This window comes from Anastrepha obliqua, chromosome 2 (assembly GCF_027943255.1).
Source record: "Anastrepha obliqua isolate idAnaObli1 chromosome 2, idAnaObli1_1.0, whole genome shotgun sequence".
In the NCBI taxonomy this organism is placed as follows: domain Eukaryota; kingdom Metazoa; phylum Arthropoda; class Insecta; order Diptera; family Tephritidae; genus Anastrepha; species Anastrepha obliqua.
The window spans coordinates 5,003,698-5,025,769 of record NC_072893.1 but is presented as its reverse complement, the minus strand read 5'-3'; the positions used below and the strand labels follow the sequence as shown (position 1 = coordinate 5,025,769).

General features: G+C 38.4%; 1 protein-coding gene across 1 annotated transcript in view; it reads right to left on the bottom strand.

Annotated features, from left to right (window-relative positions):
- The window catches only part of LOC129236949 (neuronal acetylcholine receptor subunit alpha-7), a 190,672-nt gene that overhangs the window by 72,509 nt on the left and 96,091 nt on the right, over positions 1-22,072 (bottom strand). The window contains exon 6 of the mRNA XM_054871271.1: positions 19,948-20,128. Coding sequence (XP_054727246.1) covers positions 19,948-20,128 — 181 coding nt within the window. The remainder of the gene's footprint in view (positions 1-19,947; positions 20,129-22,072) is intronic.

Here is a 22,072-nt window from a genome sequence, read left to right as displayed (position 1 = left end):
ACTATCCAAATTCTTGTTCGCGTGTCCCAGTTATCCATTTTAATAAATTTTAAAGATCAATCTGCAAATTAAAACAAAAATGGAACAGATAACTTAAAAAGAAAAAAAAAGTTATTCAATTTTTTTTAGTAGCGGCTTTCATCAGCCACCCTGTATGCACATCGGATGTTTTTTCATGGTGAAGAACTTAAAATGATAATGCAGAACAGAAATACGTTCGAATGAATTTTATTATAATCTGCTAAATAATTTTATCGCATTTATTTTTTGAATATGATATCCCACATATGTCCGCTGCGGCTACGAGTTACATAGCCCACTCGATCAGTCCAATTTTTGGCTACTTTTTCCAATAAATCGGGCCGATGGCGTCAATTGTGGCTTGAATATTGCAATAAATCGATTTTTAAGTGAGCTGCATGACAAGTTGCGCCGTCTTGTTGGAAAAATGTCGATATTTAGTGGGCTAATTTTTGGAAAGAAAAATTAGTCAGCATGGCTCGATGGCGCTCGCTATTCACTGTAACGGCAGGTCTTTCTTAATGTTGCAAGAAATAATGGCCAATGATGCCGCCAGTGCCCTGTGAACTTCGCGAACAGATTTATTAATATTTTTTTTCAAAATATATTTTGACGATATGGAAGCGTTGTTCTTATGTTAAATGATTCATGGTGACTTGCCAAACCTTACTGGGCAGAAATGCCAACATAGGTATCAAAATCATTCTCAGCTGTCAAATCATAGTTATCGATAGATCTCATGCAACTAACTAATGCTTCATTGCGATTGGTTGAAATGCATAAACAAATTTCATTGAAGAATTTTTAAAAGGTGCTCTTGTCAGACCAAAGTTCCATCAAACATTTAACAAGCACCGCAAAAAAAATTGTTTCGTAAAAATTGTGAGGAATGTTAAGAGTGCCTGCACATTAAAAAAAGCATGACTGCCACGTAATTTGTTGTAATAAACTATAAAATATTGAAAAACACATAAAACAATTAAATATTTTTTTTTTTAATTTTTGTTACTTGCAACAACTTCCAAAAAAAGCGTTAATGAAAATAACCAACATAATTAATGCATCACTTCGGTTACAATATGTTCCCCAACTTTGGAAAGTTGCCGAAGTTATAATGATACCAAAGCCAGGGAAGCCGCCACATGAAACAACCTCATATCGACCAATATCATTGCTGCCGATTATGTCAAAGTTGTTCGAGAAACTTCTCTTGAAAAGATTAAAACCAATTATCGAAGAGAAACACCTCATTCCTGATCATCAGTTTGGTTTCCGAAATCAGCACTCTACAATTGATCAGGTACACCGAATCACCGACATAATTGAAAAGGCGATAGAAGAGAAAAAAGTTTGTTCGACAATATTTCTGGATGTTGCACAAGCTTTTGACAAGGTTTGGCATGAAGGATTAAATCATAAATTACAAATACTTCTTCCTGCTCAATACTCAAAAATTTTAAAATCATACATAACAGAACGTTACTTCAGAATAAAACAAGAAGACACCTATTCTGACCTGAAAAAAATTCAAGCGGGAGTACCACAAGGAAGTGTACTAGGACCAATCCTATATCTCCTATACACTAGTGATATCCCGACATTTACAAATAATACCGTTGCTACGTTTGCTGATGACACTGCAATAATGGCCACTGGTGAAAACAACATTGAATCAACAGAAAAATTACAAACAGCCATTACTGAGATACAGCGCTGGACAGTCAAATGGCGTATAAAACTCAACGAAACCAAATCTGTGCACGTCGACTTCACTAATAAAAGAATCGACCATAAACCAGTAAACATCAATCAACAAATCATTCCGTACGAGAATTCAGCGAAATATCTTGGCATGACCCTTGACGCAAAACTCAGGTGGAAACCGCATGTCAAGAAAAAACAAGAAGAGTTGAAAATGAAGTACAGAAAGATGTACTGGCTATTGGGTAGACATTCTGCCTTGTCAACATACAACAAGCTGCTCTTGTATCAGCAAGTCCTTAAGCCAATCTGGACTTATGGTATTCAGCTCTGGGGATGTACCAGTCAAAGCAACAGAATGATCATTCAACGATTTCAAAATAAAGTGCTCCGTGCTATTGTCAATGCTCCGTGGTACATCAGAAATGACAATTTACATAAGGATTTGGATGTTGAAATTGTCGACAACGTTATCAAAAAGTTTGCGCAAAGTCATGAACAAAGACTTCAACAACATGTCAACATTGAGGCCCTCCAGCTCCTCGAAAACGATGACTTAACCAGAAGATTAAAACGAGTGAAACCATTTGAACTTGTGTAAAAAATAGTGAACTATCTATAAACAATACATAATAAATAAACCAGTCACAAACAAAAGTAGTGACCAAAACATTTACAGAAACAAAAAATGCATATATCATAGGATAAGTACTTTGTAATTTTAACCGTATCAAATTAAGTCAAATTCAAATAGCTTATTAGTATTTGTGCTAGATTGCTATATAATAAATACACCAATAGGTGTTTTAAAAAAAAAAAAAAAAAAAAAAAAAAAAAAACTTGCAACATGATAACGAGAAATGGCAATTGTATTAAATTTAATAGCGCAATTTTGCCAGCTCTCACCAATGCCTAGATAAATCGCAAAAAGCCAATTAAAAATCCAATAGACCTCTCATGGAAAGCAACGCTACTCGAAAGTGCCATTGCGCATCAATTGTAAATAACGGTAAATTCAACCTTGCCTCTCATCAGCCCCAAGAGTGTGCATAAATTGTTATGCCGGATTTCCGGTGCTAATGCACACATAAAAACGTACACACATGCATACACACCAACCATAAATGTTCAATGCACTTTTTGCATCAGCGCGAATAGCTGTGCTCCAATACTTGTGCCCTTTCTGTGCATATATGAGTACGCCTATGCGCAGCATAAAAAAAACAACAACATGCTATGGAGTTGGTAAGTGAGAAGTGCTCAGTAAAATGGTGTGACACTACAATACATACGTACATACATACATATGCACTTTTTATGCAGTTGACTTTTTGTTGGGCTGCTGTTAATTTTTGTTGCTGTATATTTTATTATTTTCACTATTCGCCAATTTATCGCGCTGTGAAGCACTTGTCAATATACCAGCGAGGTTATCTGCCCAATGGGGTAATATGCATGACCTCCGGCGCTTAAAAACCTAAATTAAAAGGTAAAAGCAAAAAGGTAAAATATTCATGGGGCACATTTTCGCAGGGAGTATAGTGAAACACTCTCGAATACGGAGTAGTCTCACACTAATGATTTCAAGGTGGGTACAAGATGATTGTGAATTTAAGTGAAATATTATTATACTTTACTAGGATATCTATTATTACCAAAAAAAAAAAAAAAATCGGCTGCACTGTAGCCGTAATTGCTAATTATTTATTAGCACTTTATTCCTTTACTTCACTGACATTAAAAAACACATAAAAAAACACATAAAAACATTTCTCAACCAAACAGCACCATGAATGGAGGTCAACTAATCTCTGGTACCAGCAAGTAAACTATACAAAACCCCATATAATAGACTTAAAAAAAGTTTACTCGACTTGACATCAATAAATTTGGACGACTTCTTATTGGGCACACAAAGCCTACACACGGACATTTCATGATCAACGCCAACCCAACTACATGCATGTGCAATTTAAATCTAAGAAGTCATAATCACCATTTCCTTTATCTCCGACTGGAGCATAGGGCCTCTAGAAGCGTTAACTCTTATCCTAGCTGCTAGATTTCCCACGATAGTTATAAGCACAAAGCGGAAGTTTAGTAGGAACTATAGTCCTTTAATGACTAACCTCATATTGGTAGTAAACTTCCCGGAAGTCTAAGGACGCTATCTATCGACTCATTTAGGGGCTAATTACACTGTGCGACAGTGAAAATATACTTTTATAGAGACCTAGTACAACTTGTAGGTATAGTAAAACTAAGAAAAATGGTATAGGAGAAATTTCCAATACACCCCCAAAATCTCATTTTATGGCCATAAAACCGTTTTTCAGTAGGTTGATGTGAACAATCACTTCTAACTTCGCCAATTTCCATCCGATTTCGAATTTGTTTTTTTAGTTCGAAAGAACAAAAACAAGCCTTTTTGACAGTGTGTTGACAATTTTTCTGAAATGACAACTGACGAGACTGTAGACGGAAGTATTCGAAATTTTTTTATTTTTCTCTATTTTTTCAACTTTGACATCATTTTTGCGATATTATCCGATATTGAGGATTTTTTTAGTACACTACTGTTATAGTAAATTTAATTTCGGGTCGAATGAGCTATATTTGACTGTAATTGAATTAAAATTAAAAGAGTTGTGTGAGTTTTAAGATATTATTTTTTTTTTACTAATTTGGTATGAAGGTATAACTTTACGCTACATGGGAATAAGGACGTGTTTTGATGCGTTATTATAGATACGTAATATTTATTGGAGTAAATATGTATACATAAGAGTACACTGTACTGCATACAACAGAACTGGTTAGAACTTACGAAAATATCTGACATATTATAGCACTTTTTTTTTCAATGGAAATATGAAAAGGCTCCCAAGTGTACCAAAGTCCACACTGTACATTGATTAAGAAAAGAAGTTTGTTATTATAATTTAACCTTATTAAAACGTCAAAGTTTTATTGTTTGTTTCATTGAAATTCAAGAGATATACAATAAATCAAAACGTTGCCAGAAAAGTCGAATTTCTCAATATTCTCCGATGATGTGGCATCGTCAGCCTTATCATAAACCAGACGATTGTTATTTTTATAAAACGGACGTAAACGGCCATCATTATAAAGCTCGAAAGCATATAAAGTATGCTGATGTTGCAACTGTTAAGAACCCCGTAGTCTTGGACGATATGATTGACTCAACTGCAAGTCATAAACTGAAGGAAGTTCAACTCATTGCTGATGATGATCAAAGTGATAACAATAAACCTGATGATGAAGAGTACTGTCCGTCTGGTTCTAAGTCTTCAGAACGACACATTGTATCAAATTCAGATTTTCTGGATCTTTCTCGTGATTTACTTCTATCGGGAAGACAATCTGAAACGCTCGCTTCTCGATTTAAACAATGGAATTTAGTTGATGACGACTTCAGATGAATGATGATGATCGAATTTCTTCCAGAGAAGTACTCAAAACTGATGAAGAGAATGACAAATGTACCGTACCATACTAAACTCCAAAGGGCCGTTTCCAATGCATTTTTTAGTTTGGAACCAGTTCCGTTGTGTACTGCACCGTACCGCACATACCGTACAGTGCTGCACTGCACAATACTCGAATAAATATTATGTGTTTATAATGACACTTGTTCTCATTTTCATGCTTCGATGCCTACATATCAAATTAGTAAAAAAAAATAATATCTTAAAACTCACACAACTCTTTTAATTTTAATTCAATTACAGTCAAATATAGCTCATTTGACCCGAAATTAAATTTACTATAACAGTAGTGTACTAAAAAAATCCTCAATATCGGATAATATCGCAAAAATGATGTCAAAGTTGAAAAAATAGAGAAAAATAAAAAAATTTCGAATACTTCCGTCTACAGTCTCGTCAGTTGTCATTTCAGAAAAATTGTCAACACACTGTCAAAAAGGCTTGTTTTTGTTCTTTCGAACTAAAAAAACAAATTCGAAATCGGATGGAAATTGGCGAAGTTAGGAGTGATTGTTCACATCAACCTACTGAAAAACGGTTTTATGGCCATAAAATGAGATTTTGGGGGTGTATTGGAAATTTCTCCTATACCATTTTTCTTAGTTTTACTATACCTACAAGTTGTGCTAGGTCTCCATAAAAGTATATTTAATTTTTTTTTTGTCACACCGTGTTATGCATGAAAACATAGATTATTAGGATGACTGGTTGTTGAATGCCACCAAAATGCTCGCCATGACACTAGGAGAGCCATAGGCATTCAGGATTTGTAAAGAGTTTGCCGCAGCCCAGAAACCTCTCTGAGAGTCTGTCCTTCTTTTCCTATAGTAGGGCCATTTACTATCCAAAACCTGTGAGACGTTGGGTTGCCTACAGCTCGGCAGTTGCGAAACATCCCTAAGTTGGCAATCTGAAAAAATGAAAAGTATAGTACCATACTCCATATCCTCCTTATTGCCCAATATACTACGCCCGCAGAAGACTAATCTACAGCAACTCAAACTCAGTGACCCAATTATTTACTCCATCTTCCGATTCAATAGCTGTAGGAATCAAATTTCTTAAAGCAACCAACCTACACAAGAGAATTTAATATATGTAAGACGTAGGGTCTCAATGCTAATGCTTTATATTACAATTAGCTCACATTCTTTAATTGAATTTTATAAAACAAAAAAAAAATTGCAACTAGTATATTTAAGGGCACTGTGTAACTAGTGTCACGATCGCCATTAGTTGCATACTTTGGGTTTTTAGTGTACGACGAATATTATACATACATATATATATGGATGTGTGTACTAACACATATGTACATATTCCATCTGCCTGCAAAAGCTACAACTAACATTTTGCGGGCATTTTGTTTAGTTTTTTTTAGCGAATTTAATTTGATATATTTTTTCACTACATAAAAAGTTTTTACATACGCAGAAATTGATTAACATGCTCCATCGGAAAAACTGCATAATAATAATTATTAAATTACAACAAGCCAAATTAAATTTGAAATTGAATTATTTTTCCGGAAAGTTTTGTGGAGTTGATTCCTAAAAAAAAATTAAGCAACTGACAGTTTTAACATAAATTCGATTATTTATTCACGGAATTCGATTCGTAACGACAATTTAAATAAATTTAATTCTATACTTTCGATTCGAAGAGGTGATGTTCGATTTAGTAATGTATTTAGCGGTACGTGGTAACGAGGTTCTGCTTGTGGAGAGTCGGGGCCAGGTGCAGAGATGATAATGGAGGTGTAGTCCAGGGGTATATAGAAGGTACAGATATGAAGAAGTTCTTTTTAATAGTCGTACACCACACGTCTAGTTGAAGAATATTAAGTTGAGTTGCCGAGTGAAAAGTGAAAATCACGTTGAAAAGTGAGGTGAGTATTTTGAAGTTGAGTTGGTGAATGGAGAGTGAAGCCTACATTCAACTGTAAGGTGGGAATTTTAAAGATAACTCATTGTCCGAAGAGTGAAAATCACGTGCAGCAGTTACTTTTCGATTTAATTTATTCGCTGCGCTATCGTCATCGTAAAGCTCATACAGCTCATCGTTCTATCACCTGCGATACTCGTCATTGCTAACGTGCAAAGGTCCAAAAATCTTCCGCAGAATCTTTCTTTCAAATACTCCAAAAGAAGCTCATCGGACGTTGTCATCGTCCAAGCTTCTACGCCATACGTTAAGACGGGCATAACGAGAGTCTTAGAAAGTGCTAGTTTTGTTCGTCGCCTAAAAGTAGCAATTCTTGGGAAGAGAGATTCTTGCAGCAAACAACGCGGTATATGGGCAACCTCTTTTCCTGCTGTCGAAAGTCACTTTTAAAGGTTGATAAGTGCCAATATCTGGTCAATTGTCAGTTTTCTTGGTCTTAAACTACACTGATAAGGCCCAATAAGTTGGTTGATGGTGCGGTTTAGTCTTTCTCCGGTAATCATTCGACCATGTTTGGCATCTGCTCAGTTTCTCGCCATGCTTGAATAGCTCAGCTGGCAGTTCATCGACTCCCGGCGGCTTTGTTGTTCTTTAGACACATTATCGCTATTCTCGCGCTGTCATAGTGAGGTAATAGAACGACAGTCCCATCATCCACGATAGTGGGATCGGGATTTTCACATCTTCCGTGATATGCACAGTTGTTACCATTTAGTAAGTTAGAGAAGTGTTCCTTCCATTATTTAAGTGCGATCTGGATGTCAGTCACCAGATCACCGTCTTCGTTCTTACAGGAAAACGCCACGGTCTTGAAACCTTCTGTAAGGAGCCGAACTTTCTGGTAGAATTTTCGGCTGTTTTCCTATCGGTCAGTATCTCAAGTATCTTCTGGTAATACGTCTCTCATACTTTTTCAGCTCTCGGTTGCGAACTGATATGGTTCGTGTTGACCATACAGGCATCTGAAACACTAAAAGCGAGTTTGCCATCTATCACAACATGGACTTTCCCTTCCTTGATCACCTTGGTATTGAAGTCGCTAATCCCGATTTTTATGTCGCGCCGCCCGCTTATAGGAACGTTCCAGGCGTTTATAAAAGCAGTCTTTGGTCACACCGTTCTTCTCTTCTGTAGCGGCGTGAGCGCAAATAAGCGAGATGTAGATAAATTGCACTTAGATGGGGATTATTGCGAGGCGCTTATCCACCGCAGTGAAAGAAAGTACCTGACGTCGAATTTTGTTCCCACTACTAATCCAACACTGAATTTCCGCTCCCTTATATGGTAACTGTAGTAGACGTTGCAAGGTTTAATGGTTTTCTTCCCTCATCCCGTCCGTCGCATCACTTGAATGGCGGCGAAGTCATTCTTTTTTCGTACGAGGACATCAATCAGCCTGGCAGAGGCACCTTCCTCATTCGTTTGCGGTGGTCGTCATCATAGTAGTGAGTTCTCATCCGAGGCTTTGTTTGTGTTTTCATTTGGGGAGAATTTCTATGTGAAGTGTCCTAACTTCAGTGCAGAACCAAATATCCTGAGCTGTTTCGCCTTTTCACATTAGCTCGCTCAAGGTGAATGATGATCAAAGACTTTCGCCGCTTGCAAGTACTTCTACAGACAGAGCCATCCTTCCTTAAGGCTTGATCGGTTCTGTTTAAAACCTAACTTCCAGAACCTTATTTTTGTTATAACAAATGTGGGCCGCATTCCATTTACTGTTAGCGAGTGGGTCCAACAATGCCTACATGAATATTGTATTGGTGTGAGAGTCAATTGCAGAAGTCTACAAAAAAAAAATTATATTTCCAGGTTTTGAATTTTATTGCGCAAATTCTGATGTTAAGTACCGAAAAGCACCAAATTATCACCAAGCATGACTGCTACCTGAAAATTCTATTGGGTCCCTTTTCATAGGCTCGGGGACTATAAATGTTGGTTCCGCACTTTTTCTAGTTAATTTATCTGCTATTTAATTTCCAGTACTTCCAATGTGCCCTGGACGCCATAGAATATGTACCTGGCTGTACTGCCTTAAGGTATTCGGCTTATCAAGCCGTTCCACCAACATAACAAACTCAATAGAAATATTCCGTTTTGAACTTATTTTGATTAAATAAAATGTTTATCTAGTTAGTAGTCATCATTTTTTAATTAAAAATCCTTCAATGTTTGGCAAACAATTTTATAATTCGTATAAAATGATTAAATAATTCAGAATTTTTTTTTTATTCGAAAAATTGCTCTGGGTTCTACACCTTGATAAGAAAAGTAACTTTTCCTTCTACCAGTCACGTAAAATAAATCATTTATGAAATCATCATGAAATAATACATTCAGAAGTCAGACCTAAAATTCCAGTCGACTGGTATTAGAAAGAGCAAATCCAACGAAAAAGACTGGGCTTGTGAAAAACAATTCGTACCACAACAGCGCACCATTTCGAAAGGCTATCAAGTGAACAAGTCTCTGGCAAAGAGCTCAACGAATATTATCGAATAACAAACACATTCACCGCATCACACCTCTGGCTGTCTGTTTTGGATTGTAAGAACTCAAACTAATACTTTAAGACACCTGTTTCCAGTCCTTAGGAGACATACCTTCTACTCAAATATGAACGAGACGGTATCAATAAAACGGTCCGCGGATGACATATGGCAAAAATAATTTTTTTATTTTTTGGTAGGACTGTTATAAGCTTACATGGCAAATTTCAGCGTGAAATGTCACATAGTTTGTTTTCTGTGCTACTGTAAACAAGTCAAGCTCGAGTGTGTTCTTCGAATTTAACGATGGAAATTCAAGTTGAACAAAGAATTTGTTTGAAATTTTGTTATTCCAACAAAATTTCGGCTTCAGACGCCTTAAAATTTTGTTAACAACCAATGAGGACTCTGCTCTATCGCGTGCACGTGTTTTGCAGTGGTACAAATCGTTCAAAGAGGGCCGTACATCAACCCAAAAAACCACGCCAAAGTCGCTCAAAAATTAAGGTTATGCTGACTGTTTTTTTCGGTTACGAAGGTGTGGTGCACTCGGAGTTCCTTCCGCAAGGCCGATCGGTTAACGCTGAATATTATTTAGACGTTTTAAAGCGTTTGCGCGAGAACATTCATCTTAAAAGGAAGGAATTGTGGGACAACAAGTCATGGTTCTTGCATCACGATAATGCACCAGCTCATACATCACGTCTTGCTCGCGATTATTTGAACAAAAATAATGTTAATATCGTTCCGCAAGCACCGTATTCGCTTGATATGGCTCCATGTGACTTTTTCCTGTTTCCCAAGCTCAAGTTGCCGCTCCGTGGAAAACATTTTGAGACAATTGAAGTCATAAAAGAGAATTCGAAGAACACACTCGTGCTTGACTTGTTTACAGTAGCACAGAAAACAAACTATGTGACATATCACGCTGAAATTTGCCATGTAAGCTTATAACAGTCCTACCAAAAAACAAAAAAATTATTTTTGCCATTAGTCATCCGCGGACCGTTTTATTGATAACGTCTCGTTCATATTTGAGCAGAAGGTAAAAGCGGAAAGAACTGAGGTCGATTTTTAGAAAATACGTTTGAAAACTGTTCTGATGATTGGAAGATTTGATGGCATATGTGCGTTATTTAGGCAATGGGCTTAAATACTTAGAAGACGATGGAATACCTTTGAGTAAATAATAAATATCCTGCTTCTATCGACCAGTTTTCAGTATTTTTGAAGGCATTGGGTGTTTTTTAAGAACTTGAGAAAAATGGTAGTACAAAACAGAATGTGGAGTGTATTTTTTTACAATAATCTTATAGAAAGTTTCATGACATTTATGTCCGCTGCGGCTACGAGATCCATGGCCCATCCGATCACTCCAATAAATCGAAACGTGTCCTTGTTAAAACCAAATGCCATCGATGTTTAGCTGATTAATTTTTGGAATTCACCGTAACGACAGCTGCTCCTTCATTCATTTCGAAAGATATAAGGACCGATGATGCCACCAGTAGTCCATGGATTTCGCGAACATAATTCTTTTTTTCAAAGTAAATTTGCACAATTTGGAAGAGTAGCTCTGGCGTGGAACGATTCATGGTGACTTGTCGAACCTTATTCAACCGAAATGACAACGCAGTTTGCCATTCTCAGCTGCCAATCCAAAGCTATCGATATCGATAGGTCTCACACATCACAGTTAAAAACCCACCCGATATAATTTAAATTTAATAATTTAGTCACTCGAGTGCATATATCTAAGTGCACTGACTTCCAACTGAAAATTTATTGAAATACTTCATTTAATTTATTCATTCGCCTTCAGTCGGCTGTGCAAGCAAGCAAATAAGTAATCAATTACTCCCTATGTGACAATGTCATAATTTTCGTTTGGCTCTTTACCAAAAAACGCAAGTCCTTCCTGTGGCGGGGTTTGCCAAACCACATTTCTAATTTCCTTAGCAAAATGCACAAGGTTGCAGCAGAAGGTTTCTCGTAAATGTCAACGATTATCCTTCTGAATTTATATTATAATAAACCAACAAAAAAAAAAATTAAACATTTTCATTTGTTTGTTATACTTTTGAAGGCAAATGTTTAAGAAATTGCGACTATTTTCTATTTCTCATGTTGAGATTTTTAAATCACAACCGGATGCCAAATCGTTTTGTCCCGTGCGCAGCAGGAGCACGTGGCGAACCAAAAAATATCTCACTTGCGTAGCCAACAAATGCACTTTGGGCGACACACATTCGCACAGAGAAAGTTTATGTTTGGTTCGTGCCGACGCCAATCCGTACCTACAACAACAATAAAGTAATCTATGATTTTGCGCTTAACACTAATACATGCAAGGGCGTCTAAGCGAAAGCCTCGTTGGGCCGCCCACAGTTTTGTTTCCGTTTTTGTGGCAAAAAGTTTGCACGTGAAATATTACAATGGAATTATTTTGGGTAAAAAAGTGCCAAGAATAAATTGAGAATAGTCACAAGTACCACCGTAGTAAACTCGCTAGCCGGGAAACTCGTAGCAACCGCAACATATCGCACTTTCAACTTCAGTAACTTTGGCTAAAATGAGGATTTGTATTGCGGCCAGAATCAAATATTTATGCCAAATTCACGCACTACGACTTAGTGGCTGTGTCAGAAGTGGAACCAAGGAAATTGCAAATTCACTGCAGCTTCATTTGTATGCTTGTGTGTATAAGCATTTGCACATTAGTATGTGTGCATGTGTGTGCCTGCTGGCTTCAAAAGACAAAACTAACTTTTGGCGCGCATTTAAATAATCGAGCTGCTAGCTAACAACTTGTGCTCCCATAGTTTGATACCGCATCCCCCTCACCCTAGGAATGTTTTGCTAATTCGTTTGCCATAATTTGCGATTTCGGATTGCCACCAACTATCAATATTTGCCTATCTATAGGCAGCCATCAAAGCGCGTAGGGATGGAACATCTAACATGCAAGTCAGTAGACCGATTTCCACTCGGGCGCTGCGTTGGAGATTGAAGCCACAAAATTGGTAAATTTATGGTACGCAGGCTCTGTGTGTGTATATGTAAGCATGCATATAGTCTTTTGCTGTAGTAGTACGTAAATAAATGCTCGCATGGATTTTTGCCAATGAGTGGGACTTGTCTAAACCGACACTTAGTTACCACAAAGCAGCCAAGAGCTTTCAGCGCGCCACCAAAACGTCAACTTGAGTGCATTTAATGCTTTTGGAAGGGTTTCAAGATTTACAAAGATATTTGCGAGATTAAAATGGAAATTCTATGCGTTTGCTGATGCAAATAAACTTCTGCTTTGTTGTGGTGTAGCTGATTTGCTTTGCTGTAGGCACACGCGCACACACTCACACACACATACGTATGATTTGATACGTATGAAGATTGAAAATAGTTAGCGACGTGATTTCATTTGTGTGAGATATTGCAGCATTTATTCGTTCACAGTCTGCTTTTCGAAGTGCTTTAGATACACACTTTCACGACTTTTCGATTGACAGAATATTCACAGTTGGGGCCTTGGCTTATGCCGCTGTCATCGTCTACTGTTAAGGAAATCAAGTTTCTTAGAACTATTTTCAATATGAGTTTTACTGTTAAGCGAAAAAATTGAATAAAAAAAATTTTAAATAAGTTAAGGATACAATTTTCGAATTGAGTAGGTTGGCACATTTCTTTTTGAATTAGGCCAAGAAAACAAATTTACTTAAAGTAAAATAACTTTTTGGTTCTCACTTCTTTCCTACGCTATAGCAGATCTTGATATCAACCACAACCAAATCAGCCCCCTTGGGATTAACTTGATGATGCAAGACAGTGTGAAACCATCCATGAATACACAGATGGCTCGAAGCTCGAGGCTGGGATGGCTGGAAGTATATATTTCGAGCATCTGAGGAGCCCGCTTAGTTTTGGCTTCCCAACTACTGCAGTGTCTTTTAGGCTGCACTAATGGAAATAATAAAAGTCGTGACATTGGTACAGTGTGGTGGTATACTTGGACATAATATCGTCAGGTAGCGATATCTCTTAATGAGAGTGGCTGAGTTATTTCACTCAAAGGTAACATGGGTCCCGAGCGATTGCAAAATTCAAGACCTATGAACTAGGGAGATGTGGCGCCTAGTTGACTGATGGGTACGCGTACAATGACATAGGTATAACCTTACTGACTTTTAACCGACTTATTTTTGAGTAAATTGTACGAACAGCGAATGAAAGGTGGCGTATTGAACCCACCTGCAGAATCGCCTGACAATTGCGACTGACGTTCAATGCTAAACGCATAGAATCTCTGCACAGCAGATGGACGTGCAAGCACATAATTTCTGCAGAAACTTTCGAGATGAGGTAAAGATGTTCACGCACCTTTTGTGTCATTGTCCTGCTCTATGCAGACGTAGATTCAGAATCTCAGAAGCTTGGAAATCAGAGATCTTCTGAAAATTTTGACAAGTTCACACTGGTTTTAGATAAGGACAAGCTGCCTAATATCTTGGCTCCATTGTCAGGCTTTTTGTGTGCAATGGCGTAGACCTCTGAATGCTGTCAGCTGACCGCTAAGCAGGAGTAAAAGATATATAAGTGCCAGATCCATAAGAATGCTGCGTTGGGTTTCGTGCATAACAAAACTGGACAAACTAAGCAATAAACACATCAGAGACAGGTGTCATACGACTCCAATAATTGGGAAATTGAGGAAAAATCGCTTGTGCTGGTAAGGACACAACATGAGGACCTGATCAGCATATAGAAAAAAAAAATTTGTAGCTCAACCGCTTTCATAAATGAGTTGGGGCAGACCGTTTAAATCCAGGCTGAGCACCATTCAAAATGACACGCAGCTGAAGAAAGTCCACGAAGGGACAAACTGGGACCGCTTAATCTTGAGATTGCGTACGAAGAGGACCGTTGGGCTCAGCTCATGTTGAGGAAAAATAAGTAGAAGAATTAACAAACAAATTTCTGTATGTGAGGCTTGAAAATCTCGCACGTTGTAGAAAAACCATTTTATTCTGATTTAACAATTAATGGAGAGAGACCAATAATGTTGTACAGAGAAAATGAGAGAATGCAGGCTGAGACGGTACGGACACATAATGCATAGAGACGAAGGCCACATCGTCAAAATCGCCATGAACATAACTGAACCAACATGCACTAGAGGAAGACCATACTCCAACTGGCTAAATACGATACAAAGGGACATAAGAGAGAAGCACCTTGATGATGTGACGACGCAGTACAGAGAAACCTGGCGGATGAGGACAATGAGGACAAGAAATAAAGAGGGGGAGAGATGTGACTGTTTGGTGTCCTTTCAGGAGCGGTGGTAGTCGTATTCAAATTTTGTAATCTTTTTTTTGGCGGCTGTTAAAGAACTGGACGATATTTTGCGCACTGTTGTACTGAAATAGTTCTAAGTAGTGACTGGCGCCGATTTAGTACCACTGTTTTCGTGTGATGTCTGTTACATTTTTGTTTGCTTGAGTCAGATCCATTTCGTGAGATCCACGTATAACAGCAAACTGATTATATCTATGTTTGATCGAAAGAGCGAAGCCTTACTCTGGCTAGACCTAGACATTCGCATAAGTAGAAAAGACTTTATTTCATCCCCTCCGCCTGATCTCCCATTTTCCAGTAATGCATGAGAAGCGTGGGGGAGAGCATCCTTAAAGGAAATTCGTCATCTGGATGTTGTATGACGGCCTTGTTTTTCTTTTTGAAGTGCAGGTAGTTATTTGCTTCTACGTTCTTTTGGCTGCAGCAAAGTAGTGTGAAGCAATGGATGTGTTTATTGTGTTGAATGGGGTAGCAACTGCATCGCCTCTTTTATGTCTAGTGTCGAGTCTTTTCTTGCTAGCTCATCTGCTGTCTCATTACGCTCTATATTCCATTGGCTGGGAACCTCTAACAGAGTAATTTGAAGTCAATGGCTAAGCAATTCTATCATAGTTCCTCTCTACACTGTAAAACTGGCTTGGCTGAAATGGAATTTGAATCTAAAGTCTTAACAGCCGCTTGACTTTCTGAAAAGATAGATACTCTTGCACCAATTTTTTTGTAGTGGTTTAGTGATTTGCAAGCTTCCCTGATTGCTAATGGTTCTGCTTGGACCACGCTGACATAGCCAGGAAGCCGAATGGATTTAGATAAGTTGAGCGGCTGTTTTGCGCACTGTGTTTGAATTTTAAATTTTGTACTTTAAAAATCGATAGATTTATTTTTTGTACAAATAGCAGATTTGGCTAAATTAATTGGGCGCAGTTAATTATCCACACCACAGTAATGGAAATTTAGACACTCTGCAGTTATTATGATTTTTGCCAATTTGCAAATAATTAATTGCAAGCGTAATTGAACAAAAGGGCAAACGTATTTGCCAAAGCCAACTGAACAACACACAAAACAACAACATGATAGAAAAAAAATCTAAATTGCTCTAATACATAAAATACATACAAATTTACACAATACTGAACATGACAGAATTTTAGAACCGGCAGTTATTCGGGCATCGAATACAACAAATATTTTGGCTTGCAGCGAAATGATGACAAAAAGGGATTATTTGTTGCTGCATTGGGCATATTAAAAATCCATTGAATATAATTGCGCAAATTACATCAATGAAAATGTTTTAATGTCAATCGCTTTTGTGGCTTATTTGGCTCGATTATCGGCTATCGCTGGTGCTTTTGTTTTTATCAATGTTTTGTTTTCGCTTTTTTTGCTCCTGGCGTTTGCTGATAATTTTGCACTTGTAATGATTATTGTTTTTTTGTTTTTGGTTTTTTGCCCAGAGCACTTTTCCAAATTAAAAGCGATGGTATTAATTTGGCGTTAATTAAATTTGTTGAAAAATGGTTGGGCAAGCGTGTCGACGTTGCAATCAACAGTGAAGCAAATGCAGCGGAAGTGAAGGTGGAGCGAAAGACGCTGAGATGAAAAGTGATAAGTGACAAGTCAACATGGCTTCTTTCAATGAATGTGAAGATAAATGTTGGTCACTTTTCTGGGTCTGTAGAAGGAGCATAAAGTTATGGGCTATCGCGTGGAGAGAGAGGGAGAGAGATGATGCGCGGTGGGGCACCGAACGGCATAACGCAACAATGCTTGCCACACGCACATAGCGTTGGCCTTTTGATTTATTGGTCATTCGATCCGAGGCAGCTGGCACAAAGAGCTTACATTTAATTGCGTACACAAGCATGCACAACTAAATGCAACTGACCAATGATTGGTTTTGCTGGTAGCAGGCGGCATTGCTACTTCCGACATATGTACGAGACTTGTTAAAATCAGAAGGTGATTTTTCAGTGCTTCCAAAAATATTTAAGTATTTATCAATAACAATTTGGCCTCTTCAAAGTACTTTTTCTTCCAAAAATCCCGCAAGCGGCAATTAGGGCCCAAGGCTCTATTACGGTGCATTCGGAACTGGTCAGGAAATGCCTGGTCTCTCTCTCCATTGCATCAGAATTCTTCGACATAAGGATAATTTGGGTACCTGGTCATAGTGACATTGCTGGAAACTGCGAAGCCGACAAGCTGGCCAGACAAGGGACCTGTGAGGCAATGTGCCCGCGAAAGGAGAGGACCGGGATCCCCTTGACAACCTGCGCTCTACTTCTGGAAGGATGGGCTTTGCACCAACTCAGCGAGCGCTGGGCAAGTACGCGAACGTGTAAGGTCGCGAAGTCCTTCTGGCCACGTTTGGATAGATTAGATTAGATTAGATTTGGGGGGGGTAGGACAAGTCCAAGCACTCAGTCAGTAGACCATTGTACTGCACCGGGATAGATTTCAGTAGAAAGAATAGAGATCGAAAAGATAAAGAGTGGTTGGTAAGACTGACAAATTAGTTTGAAGTCACTCTTCCACAAATCTTTTGGATTCATTGATGAATTTTAAGAGATCCGGAAGAGGAAGAGTATGAACTTTATACATACCCAGTGTATCGCAACCCAATATCCTAAATCTGATTCTGGAAAATGCAGGACAGCTGCAGAGAAAATGCTCTGCAGTGTCGTCATTCTCAAGACAGGATAGGTATATCGGGCTGTCTACGACCTTCATGGTAGCCATATGCTGACCACAGACGTTGTGTCCTGTGATTACACCCACCAGTACTCTCAGGTCCTTTCTGCTGAGCTTTAGGAGAAGGAGCTGTTTCAGACCAATGATCTCTGTGGGTAGACCTCATGAAGTCGTCAATCCATAGTTTAATCGATGCGGAATTGACACTTAGAAAGGGTTCAGGGCCTAGTGGCATACTTACAGAGCCTTCTTTAGCCAATTTATCAGCTAACTCGTTCACTGTAATACCACAATGTCCAGACACCCAAATAAGACAAACTTTATTGTGTTTTGCAACACTGTTCAGTTTTGTCTTACATTCACCGGCTAACTTCGAAGATCAGCGTGGGTTAGCAAGGGCTTTCAGTGCAGCTTGACTGTCAGCTGTATGAAGGATGAGGTGGAATCATCCCAGCACCTGCCCATCCCAGCAGCTGTCCAGCTCTCGTGGTACTAAGATTCAAGCATCTTGGTCCTCACTTCTTTTCTGCGCCTGCTGATATAGCAGGTCTTGATATCAAAAACCTGATGAACTTCATCAGTAGCATAAAGAGGCTAACACAACCGCAAATTAGTCACCGTTCATGGTCCACAAACACTCAACCCTCCCCACCCCTATCCTTTTCGTCCTATCGTTTTTTTCTCTCACCTCTTTTTTCCTTCTTGCAATGGTAGCATAAAGGATGAACCAAACTTCTTTCGTCCAAGTGGGCCCACTCTCTGGACAACCATTACCACCTAACCTAACCTAATCCTGCAGTTCCAATCCTCCAATCTTTGAAACGTATATCGGACCGCTTCTTGGTATGGTATTCAGCTCTTCCGTCCATTATCGCCTTAATGGTGAAAAATCTCTCTACTTTCATAAATTTGTTTCGTTTTTCTAAGTCGAGGAACGGCTGTGATTAATATACTGGTGTTGTGTTCGACCCAGAAAAACAATTTGCAAAATTTATTCAACAAGTCTAGGGATCATTAACGAGGATCCTTCAACAACAGAGAGGGCACTAGCGAACGAGTTTAATATTTCTGAGCATCTAATCCGTCGAGTTGCCCATGAAAATCTTAGGTATATATCTTATGTTACACGCGGAGGACATTTTATGCGCCTAAAACACCAGAGATGCTATGGTTTTTTTTTATTCTAAGCACGAAGTTTCCAGCCACTGTTATGGTTTTGGGTATTGTAAGCAACAAAGGGCATGCCATGCAACCACACTTGGATTGATAGAGCAAGCGGTAGCAGCTAATAGATCTTTCAGCAAGACTCTGCACCTTCACACAAAGTGATGGTGACACTAGATTGGATGGCTGAAGATTTCCAGGACTACATAACACCAAACTAATGAGCGCCTAATTCTCCAGACCTTAATTCTGATCATACAATGTCCTTTGTTTGGCAAGCAAAACTTTCAAGATATTATTTGTATGGAACCGAATATATATAGAGTTTAAACGGGCTTCATCTTGGTAAAGATACTGCAGCAAAATTTGACGGAAATACTAATGGAGTTATTGAGTTTAACCACGGAATTCTATTCGTTTCAGTAGCGCTTTGAAATTCTTAAAAATTAATCTTCAAACGAGAGTTCAGAACTCGTTGAAGCAGTGTCTATAGTCAAAGAAACGTGAGAACGTTGGAGAATATTTTTGCCGTTCGGGACAGTGTGCGAAAAAATTCCAAACAATGCAAAAACTTGGTCTTTCTGCGGATATCAACATTATGTTTCACGAAATTAGTCATCAACCAAAGCTTAATCAACTCAAGAAATAAAACGCTAACGACCGCAGATAGGCTTTCGCTGATTGCTATCTCAAAATCAATCACTAACTTTAGAGCAATTGCAGCTGACACTAAGCATCTCATTTTTGGTTTAACGACTTCGTACAGAAGAAAATTGCAGGATTCGAAGCGCCGAAAAATCCTTATTTGTTGCCGATTTTTGCCCGATGCCGCTTCTTTCTTATAAACGCTAGGAGATGCGCCCCCTGTCTGTGGCTGGCATCCAAAAGTGGTCTACTAGTAAGTGCCACCTGCAACTGTCACGTGGCGACCATTTGCCCGTAGTTATGTTTCAATATTTCTTAAACTGCTTGCTTTATTCAATTTGAAAGTTCGAGCGATTCGAATGAAAAGCTCTATCTACTTCTAACAGAAACAAGTGTAACCATTATAATAAAAAAAAATAGCCTACCTGAAAGCCATCATATGTCCATGAACCGAACTTCATCTCACAGCGTTGATCATCGAACGGAAACCATGTGATGTCGATTTTGCAGGTGGATTTGAAAATACCGGGCGGCACATAGAGACACGAGCCATTGTTGCGGACCACAACATTGGTGGCGTAGGTGCCATCGAACCCCTCATCGGCGCTGCAGAAAAATAAAAGAAAGATGATTTTCAATGCAAAGCGTTTCGAAAAATTCAGATAAATAATTTGAATGTAAAAAATAGCGGGGTATCTGTATTGGAAATAAAGTACTCATATAATCTTTTAAAAGAAGTTTCTTATTTCATGTTCTCAAATTTTTCCAAGCTATCTTGCACATTAATTATACCTTTACCTTGAAAAAAATTATCAAGTTTTTGTACTATTAATTTGTGTTCAGCTCAAGACCGAAAATGTTAACTAATATTTTTCTTACGAGGGTAGCGGCCAAGAAATAAAACACAGCAAAATAATAATTAAAATAACTTTATTGTTTTTCAAAATATTCTCCTTGGAAGTCAGTATACTTCTGCATTCACTTGAAGCAATTTTCAAAGCACTTTTGTCACTCTAAAGTGGATGCCTCCAAAATAAGTTGTTTAAAGGCTTTGAAAGCTTGTGCAGGTGTTGAAAGATGTTCGTGGACAAAAAGAAATCATTAGGTGCCAAAGGCAGATTCATTATTTCGTTCTTTTGAGTGCTCGAACGTTTTCTTACGTGAGCTGATACGTGATAGCTCGCAGTGTCTTGGTGATATATGATTCGTCTTTGGGGGTTAGTTTTCATTAATTCTGCGAAACCCAAAAAAAAAAAAAATGGTTCCAAATCACTCAAAACGGATTATTTTTTTTATACTGGCGCAATTGCGACATGACCAGATTTTTCGAAAAAGCGGGCGCCCAATTGCTTTGCGATGCTTCTCCGTGAACATTTTTTGTTGGATTAAGTTCGTCTTGGAACGTCCATGCGTCGATTGCTATTTCTTTCCGGCTCATGTGCACAGATCGAAGATTCGTCACCCGTTACCTTTCAGAGACGTGTTTTGAACCACCGCGGTTGCATTTCTTCAGCATTTCTTTACACCAATCGACACGAGACTGAGTCCTTTTTTGGGCAATTGCCAATTATGCGGTATCCAAAGCGAACAAATCTTCTTTACGCCCAAGGGTTCATGCAATATGAAATGTATGCTAATGGCGCTAATGCCTAAGGATGTTTCTATGATATCTCGCGATATGTCACTTGACGGTTGATCTTTCGATATCAATAGACACACAGCAGCCATTGTTTCTGGCACAACAATTGTTTTTGGAATAGCTTCATGAAATTCATCCTACAAAGATCGACAACCAGGTTAGAATCCATTGTACCAAAGTTTCACAGTGGCCAAGTGTGGTACTTCAAAGCCAAAAGTCGAAGTACGTTGGAGCTAATGCACTGTCATGATAAATCACGTCGAAAACAGTAATAAATCATTGCGCGAAAGTCCTCAAATTCACAAATAAGGCTCGTAAGCGAAAATAATGCAAGGTGAAGTCCAAAATAAACAAGATTGACGTCATAAAAATGTTTTTGATGGCGCCTTCTTTTTAATGAGTTAGTGCGTTTGGAAGTTACATCCCTAGCTGAGTTCCAATGAAAGCTTGGTGACATTCGGCCCAGTGGAAGCGAGGTAATTGCGTTTAAAGTGTCAGTGTGCCTGTGTCATCGGGACGAAAATGAGTTTCGAACAAAGTGCTAATACCAAATTTTGTTTTAAATCGGTAAAATGTTTACCGAAACATTCGAATTTATGGAAAAAGTTTATGGCAATGATTGTCTATCTCGTGTCAGAGTTCATGTGTGGTTTACACGTTTCGGAGATGGTTGTGAGGACATAAATGACGAGGAACATACGGGCCGCCCAAAATCAGTAATCACCGAAAACTCCATCGAAATTGTTTGTAAATTTATCAAAAATGAACTGAAATCATCGGTCAAACTCATGGAATCGGAGTTAAATATCTCCAAAACATCGATTTAGCACATTTTAATTGATCATTTACGGTTACGAAAGGTCTGTGCACGTTTCATTCCGCACATCTTAACTGAGGACCAAAAATTGCTC